At 41.8% G+C, this 8,360-nt stretch overlaps 1 protein-coding gene across 1 annotated transcript; it reads right to left on the bottom strand.

Moving 5' to 3' along the window:
- Nucleotides 1-7,735, bottom strand: LOC143100126 (E3 ubiquitin-protein ligase TRIM35-like). Its single transcript, XM_076263070.1, has 6 exons — nucleotides 7,257-7,735; nucleotides 4,526-4,621; nucleotides 4,091-4,309; nucleotides 3,027-3,049; nucleotides 2,823-2,941; nucleotides 1-2,105 (listed from the first exon to the last, which is right to left on the bottom strand). The coding sequence occupies exons 1-6, from the start codon at nucleotides 7,587-7,589 to the stop codon at nucleotides 1,564-1,566; spliced, it is 1,332 nt and encodes a 443-aa protein (XP_076119185.1). The 5' UTR covers nucleotides 7,590-7,735; the 3' UTR covers nucleotides 1-1,563.
- Between the last annotated feature and the right edge of the window lie 625 nt (nucleotides 7,736-8,360).

Genomic DNA, 8,360 nt, shown 5'->3' with positions numbered 1-8,360 from the left:
CAGAGCTTTATTCAGATGGCAGGATTACAGTTTCAATCAGTTCATTAAACACAATTATACAATAAACAGCATAATGATGCATAAATATAACATTGGCATATTCCTTGTGTGAATTATTTATCCAAGAATATCTCACTTCTCACATCACATTAATCACACAGTGCATGTCTGAGATCGCTGCATGTGTTTGTGGGAGTGTTGGTCATGGAAGGTGTTGGGCTGAAGCCCAGTCTCCACAGCTAATGGGTCTGTGTTGTCCTTGTTCAGACCTGAGGGACAAACTACAGATGATCTAGAGCAGCAGGACTCTCAGTACTGGACACACATGGGTGACCAGACTACAGATGATCTAGAGCAGCAGGACTCTCAGCACTGGACACACATGGGTGAGAGACCCCACCAGACTTCTTTACAAAACACACCTCTACTAGAGTTCTCAACGGGTCGGGTCGGCCCGACAAACCCGACGGGAATCGCGGATTCGGGCCGGGTTCGGGACGAAAATATAAGCAAATCGGGTCGGGTCGGACCTCGGGCTTAATCTTTTCAGCTCAGTGGAAAAAAAAAACATTTATTAATCATCGCTGCTGTTCACCGTAAAGAAAGTCTGCTGCTGCGTGCAACGTGCATCATGGAGAGGGGCGGGGGCAGACCTGACGCCGCTGCGTGCAACGTGCATCATGGAGAGGGGCGGGGCAGACACTGCGTGCACGCCTTTGGCCTGGAGAAGAGGATGGAGTTGGTGAAAAGTAAACTTGCCGCAGGTGAATTCACCGTCGCTACTACAGGAGTGGGAAAATCAGAGGTCTGGAAAGTGTTTAGAGTGGTGCTGGATTCGGATGAAAATTCTACAGGTTATGCGCAATGCTCAAAATGCAAGGTGCTGATGAAATATGTGACCCTGCAAGGCGAAACCAGACGCTGTGGTAAAATTTACAAAATTAAGTTATTGTGCTCAAATGAACGGCCATAAACTAAGCTTTCCAACTATATGTATATTGAGGGTATTGCAAAACGTAAGATACCCTCAAAGATAACCGCATCCAAAGTTGGCATGGTTCTCCTGTCAAGATACACCAGAAGAGGAGAAAATCACCGTTTTAAGAAAATTGTCACGCTAATGTGTTGAATCTTCACGTAAATAAAGTCAGGGTTTAACAGTCAAAATGTATGTTTTACGTCGGGCCGCGAGTCGGGTTCGGGCAGATAATTCATGATGATGTGTCAGGTTACCTCGGGTCCGGGCTTTAAAAGCCACGGGTCGGGTCGGGTTGGGTTGTAATTTTCAGGCCCGTTGAGAACTCTAACCTCTACTATTCCCTCATAATCTAATATAACTAAACCCTGTTCACCACTACAACAAAGGCCCATATCACTCATTCCAGACTGTTCAACAAGACACATCCACAACATTCATCAACTATCTGACCTCCTGACCCCCTCCTGTCCTATGTGACCTCCTGTCCTATGTGACCTCCTGACCTCTTGTCCTATCTGACCTCCCCTCTCATCATCACACCTACTGGCCTTATGAGAGTCCAGTCAGAGACACCATCAGCTCCATCAGTGCTGAGGACTCACTGGTAGGATCCTCAGAGAGGAGTTAACACAGCCCAGATTAAAGTATGGAAACGCTTTCTCGTGGTATCTGGAAAAATGGTGTGTAGGTGCGCAGAGTCTAGAGAGAGTGTGTAGGTGTGTGTTATTATCAAGGTCATAGAATGACAGCTCTTCTCTGTCACAGTCCAGCTGCACTCTGATCCTCTGGAGTTTCTGCTTCACTTTAAGGAGAGTGTAGGGCGTTTGGGTGCCTGAATGACCTACTCCATACTGACCATCCTTATACCACATGTACAAGCGTCCATTCAAAGTGACATAGTCTCCAAATCTCTGGGCAAAACTCATCATCACACCCACAGTCCACCTTGGGCAATCTCCAACCTCCACATCCCAGCAGTGAGTCCCTGTATTGAAGCCCTCCGAGCCCACCACACTGTGATACTTATCAAACCTAAATATATTCTTACTCATATATCTCACACTAGTCAGATCCTCAGACAGGAGGAGATCTGGGTGGGCACTTAGGGGATCCAGAGTCACAGGAGCTGCAGAGAGAAAGGACACACACATGAGCTGAGCACAGCCCGACATTATGATGATGATCAATACACACACACGCACACACACACACACACACACACACACACACACACACACACACACACACAGTCACTATTATTAAAGATGAGACTAAATTCTGAAAACATGAATTAATTTGCCTGCTCATAATTATGGTAACTTAGTGTAGGGTAATGTAGTGTAGGGTGTAAGTGAATACATTTCTATATCTGTTTGTTAAAGTCTGTAGGGACTTCAAGGTGCAGTCGGCAATTGGACACGATTTCAAGTCCATAAAAAAATGTATTCAGCAATCATCTCCTCACGGCCACTAGCTGCCAATTCTGCCAGTAGGGCCTACACTGTACCATCCAGTAGGCTGCCCATGCTTGGTAAACGATGCTTTGAACAAGTGAATGTATATAAACACAAACAAACATGACTTTAAAGCAGACAGGCAGTTACAGCGCTACACTCTGGGGGCACATGAACATAAGTTTTTTTTTTCTGTACCGACAGAAACTTAGAGAAACGGAGATTTATGTGAAAAATTGCCTGAAATCCTCTTTAATTCCATCCTTCACTTGAGGAGAACGTTCATGTGAGAAGTGTACTGGGCTATCCCAGTCGCCACCAGTGACTTCTCTGTATGTGTGTGTGTGTGTGTGTGTGTGTGTGTGTGTGTTTGAGACAAAAATTCTTACTGCACTGAACAATCTTCCTCATCTTCTCCCAGACACTGAACTTCAGGTTGTCCAGGTGCTTTGCCACATTGATTAGAGCTCCTGAAACCCTCTCTGGATCCTGCAGTGTGCACTTGGCTCTGGAATAACATTCAGGAGTCAGTGCTGCTGTAGGTTTGGTTTCAGAACCACAGAGAAGAGAGAGACAGGAGGCAGATCACTCACCTTTCCACTGTGCTCTTGTAGTTCTGTGTAGTAACAAATAGATAAATATTAGATATCGCCTACAATGATTACCTGATTAGCTATTGCATCTGACATTAGAATCATACACAACATATAGCTAATGTAATTTATAACCATGCACAACATATACAGTAGGTAATGTAATTTATAACCATATACAACATGCAAATAATGTAATTTCAAGTCACACCAACCAAATGTAATGTTGCATTAACAAAGACTCCAGTTGATAAAACTTGTTATATGAGTTTAATTAAGGCACATATGCCACAATAAGCCACAGTGCTGTTCTAAATTCAATATTTTGTGCATGTCTATTATCTGTCTCTCTCTTTCTCTCTCTCTCTGTCTGTTTTTCAAGAAATAATTTCTGCATAAACTTGGTTGCCGTAGCTTTGAGATTTACTTGACCTCCCATTCAAGCTGAATGATTACCGGTAACTTTGCCAGGTTTCAAGAGTGACATTTTTTGCCTCAAAAGTAAAATCAAGACATGTTTGTGATTTTTTACAGACGTATAAACTATAGGCTGTGAAGTTAAACCATAGGCTGTGAAGTTAAAATGCTGGTCTCTTTTTTACGGAGGAAACCCATGCTGAAATAAAACTCAATCAATGTTGGTATGAATATGTGTTGTACTATGTGATTCCTATAGAGTTAAAAAATTATACTAACGCCATAGAAACGTTGTAGAATCATTTAAATAGATAACGAAAGCCACCGCTATAATCACATCTATGGTTAGATTGATTTGTTTAGATTAGTGAAATTGCTACCTTGGCAACACCATGTCATGGCTTCAGTACTCTCAGTACTAATACTGAAAATCACAAAAGCTGCCACAGCCATGGTCCCATCATGACCAGATATGTGCTCCAGAGATACATAATTGTACTCACAGAGAAATACAGTATGCTGAACATCTGCTCTCCCAAATGGTACTGCAAACCTCATTTTAGGGCTCTTGGCTCATACTCTACTTGCAGGAATGTGATAAAATAATATTCATCATCAAAGGTAAATCTTGAGGTGAATCTTCTTACCTGCAAGAATGTGACATCATCAGCTCTCATCTCCTCCTCTATAACTCTGATTGTGTCTGAAAGAGATGAGATCTCTCTGCTCATCTTCTCAATCTTCTCCTTCATCCACTCCTCTTCCTCCCTCAGTGGAGCTATCCTGGCTGCCTCTTCATCTCGTAGAAACTGGTGAAGCTTCTCAAACTCCTCCTTGATCTGCTTCTCTGTGTGTTGAACCTGAGTCTGGAAATTATTATTTTTTTCTTATTGATTAAAGAATCCACAAAGATGGTAATGTAAAACTATCAATCCATTATGCATAGTCTAATGATCTTGTCTTGTCTCAATTTTACCTTAGGACCTGATAGGGCCTAACATAACATTCAACCTGGCTATTTGTGTTCCATTTAAATTAATGTTTTAGTTATATCTGATACTTATATGAACCTTAACTTTCACCTTAATGTCTTCTGCTGTTTGGTCTCGGGTGGCTTTTGCTTCTTCAAAGATCTTTAGCTTCTTCTTTAAGAACTCTATGCTAATCTTCATTCCCACCTGAAATGAAGAAAAACTCTGATGACCTTCTGTGTGGTGGTGATGGTGGTATGTGTGTGTGAGTGTGAGTGTGTGTGTGTGTGTGTGTGTGTGTGTGTGTGTGTGCGCGCATGCAAATTGTGACTCTTGGTTGCAATATGATTATTGTGTTATTCATGATTACTGTGTGTGAATTCAATTCAGTTGATTTTCGAAGAATAAAACAAGATCATCATCATCAACTTTACTGGCAGACAGACTACAGATACAGCAACACAGACAGAACATACATTTAAAAGAAAAACAAACACAGTGATGACTTGTATCAAATGGCGCTAACCCTAGGATTTGCCAGTGTAACGGAGGCGAACTGAGCTAGCATGCTAGTTTGCACTTGTAAATCCTCACACCCCTAACCTTAGCTTCTAACCGCTGAGTTGGAAGCCTGGGCTTTTAGCTCAATGGTTAGAGCGTTCGACTCCCATGCCGGTGTGTGTTGAGGTGGCGGGTTCGAGGGCCGTGAGTGGCGGACGAACCGACCTCTGTTAAAGTGGTGCCTTAGACCCGGATCATGGGAGTGAGGATTTAGGGAGGTGAGTGTAACGGAGGCGAACTGAGCTAGCATGCTAGTTGCGTGTGTAAAAAATATCAAATGTTTTGTATGTGTGTATCACGTTTTGAAACTGTAGAAATTATTTGTAACTGTAACAATGATCTGTACAAGTAATTGTCAATATCACAAATATGCCCTACACTTACAAATCTATTCTACAAGTACGGTTTTACAGCTACAAATCATCCTACAGTTAAAAATATTTCAATCAATATTCTACGTACAAAAAGTTGTCCTACAGTTCTAAATGTCTAAAAATCTAAATCTATACCAAGGTCCACATTGCATGACACTGACCAGCTATTGGGAGAAAAAAGGACATAATTTCGCCCAGAACAACACAATATGATGTGGATGGTACGCTTGAGATGCGAGAGCGAGCTAAGTTAACAGATCTAATGGATCTAATGGACTAAAGAGAGAAGTTTCAGTCATCATGGCAGCATCACAGATTCTCTTTAGAGTTTAGACTATGATGGAGTTTACGTGCACAGCGCAAGCACAACACACCACCAACACAACCCACCCACGTTGGTACACACTCCTGGCTCTGTAATTGGTTAGTGAACTTAGATTCCTGATTGGCTAGCCAAACCTGAGCATCGCCATTGGCTATTCAACAGGAAGTGCCAGAACAAGTACTTGTACTTGCAGAAAACGTACTTGTGCGAGCGGCAGAGATTCGTAATGGCAGAATAGCTTCGTAATTGAAAGACAGCAACTGTGGAAGGTTTAGTACCTGTGGAATATATTTGTAAGTGAAGGACATATGAGTAATACTTCAAATCGTTTGTGTTATATTTATGTTAAATCAGAAATTTACAGTTACAAATCCTGATACACACACAATACATATGAGACGCTTCTCATCCCTAAGGTGGTGCAAAAGTCTGTGCACCTGTAGAAAAGATCTGTAACTGTACGACAGCTTTTTGTGCATAGAATATTGATTTGTAATTGTAGAATATATTTGTAATTGTAAAATATTTTCAACTGTAGGGTGATTTGTAGCTGTAAAACCGATCCATACCCGTAGAATAGATTTGTAAGTGTAGGGCATATTTGTAATATTGACAATTTGTTGTACAGGTAATTTTGTTAAAAATCATTTCTACAGTTTCAAAACGTGATACACACGTACAAAACATTTGAGTCTAATATTCTTCCATACTCACACCCCTAACCTTAAGAACGCTTCTAACCACTGAGTTGGGAGCCTGGGCTTTTAGCTCAGTGGTTAGAGTGTTCGACTCCCATGCCGGTGTGTGTTGAGGTGGCGGGTTTGAGGCCCTTGAGCAGCAAACAAACCGACCTCTGTTACACCAGCAGCATAACAATGTTGTTCTGGGTAGACGTTCAGGTGACAAATTAATTTGTACATCAACTTCTCAACAATGCCTGGAAGGTGCTGACCCACACATTACAGAACAGGCCACTTGCACTAAAGCGCCTGGGTTTCTTGAGTGATATCCTCATTTATAAGATTTTGCATTACATATAGTCATTTAAGATTCTATGTTGCCTTTTAAACTTAGTCCATAACATGACAACTGTGCTCATGTGGAATTTTCTTACAAATATGTTAGCTTAGGCATATGCAACACTGTCTGCATCATCATCATCAGATAATTGATCTGTAATGTAGTAGTGACCCTGATATTTTGTTTTATTACAGACACTTCTCCTGACAGATAAAAGTCTGGAAAACAAAGATATCTGTCCCATTTTGTCCTATAACAACCAGTGGTGTAGTGATACACAGGACTACGCAGTATACCCACTTAAAAAGCATCACCTTCTCAGTATAGCCACTTAAAATACTTGTAGGCAAGTATACATGTAGGTATTAACATTTGGGGGTCAAGTCCATAAAAAAATTTGTATTCAGCAATCATCTCTTCATGGCCACTCGCTGCCAATTCTGTAGTCTGCCCAGGCTCGGAAAACTGGACACAGAGCGGAGGCAGCCCAAACGAAACCCTGTGTGGAGTTTCTTTGTTCCAAGTATGAAATAATTGTAGATCTTCATGGAATATTTCTCACCTTTAGGTCAGCTGCTGCCTGGAACGTGTGGTTGGTGTGTTCTCTTGAGTCTCGACACACCACACACACAGGCTGTTTATCATCCACACAGAAGAACTTCAGTTTCTCACTGTGCCGACGACTGCAGAACTCCCCTAAGAAGACCGGATTTGAAAGAGGGCGTTCTCTCGATGACCTCCTCCTGCAGAGTGGACATTCTCTGGATTGTTTGCTCTTCCAGAACTTCTGCAGACAGACTTTACAGAAGATGTGATTGCATGAAAGTACAACAGGGTTCTTAAAGACGTCATGGCACACAACACAGAATAAATCGTCATCTAATGCTGAAGCCATTTTCTCTCCAGTGAAAAGTCTGGATAGCAGTTTCTACTGTAACTTCGCTTTGACAAGTCTCTCGGTTTAGCCTTCAATATGACCTTTACACTAGCTTCATTTGTTTACCTCTGACTTCTGCTTACTGAAAGAGTGCGCGTCTGATAACTGGCGAAGTCCTACAGACACGCCCAGGCTCTCTATGTAAACTTCCTCATTCAGCGAACAGAGAAGGCGGGACTTTAGATTTCGGGTCCAAGTTTGAGGACTCCGAGGGGGAAAGCGTCAATATAGCGACTCTGCAATGGACGAGATCTCTCTAGTGAAGTTAATTTAAATAGCCTTCATCAATCACAAGCAACCAGTGTTAAATTATGATCTATTTATCGGCATATAAATGTCAATATCCTTTTATAGTAAGAATGGGGCATTTTGCCGCCCTAGGTGCAAAACTGCGCATCTGGACAGGCGAAATCACCGATTGGCAGCAAATATGCACACCACGGCAATGTCTAAAAATGTAGGCTATGTCATTATAAAGTTAGGCCTACAGTAATTTGTTGAATTGATATCTGGAGTTCAGAGAGGTTTCACATTGTTATTTAACTATCTTGAGTCTCAACTTAATGCGTGGTGAATTAAATAGGCTACCTAGCCAAACTGAGTATACGTTCCAAATTAATATGGAAGGACCTGGAACTTGCTGAAAAACGGAATGACGTCGAAGTGTAGGCCTATGGCACCAAAACTTAAATCAGGTATCTTGTGTAATTTTTCTTCGAGCTATTTGAT

Source organism: Alosa pseudoharengus, unplaced genomic scaffold (genome assembly GCF_046254945.1).
Source record: "Alosa pseudoharengus isolate Yale_2024_CS ecotype anadromous, Long Island Sound unplaced genomic scaffold, YU_APseudo_1.1 YU_APseudo_1.1_scf_3, whole genome shotgun sequence".
In the NCBI taxonomy this organism is placed as follows: Eukaryota; Metazoa; Chordata; class Actinopteri; order Clupeiformes; family Clupeidae; genus Alosa; species Alosa pseudoharengus.
The sequence above is the reverse complement of the archived record's forward strand: the minus strand, read 5'-3'. Positions and strand labels throughout refer to the sequence as shown.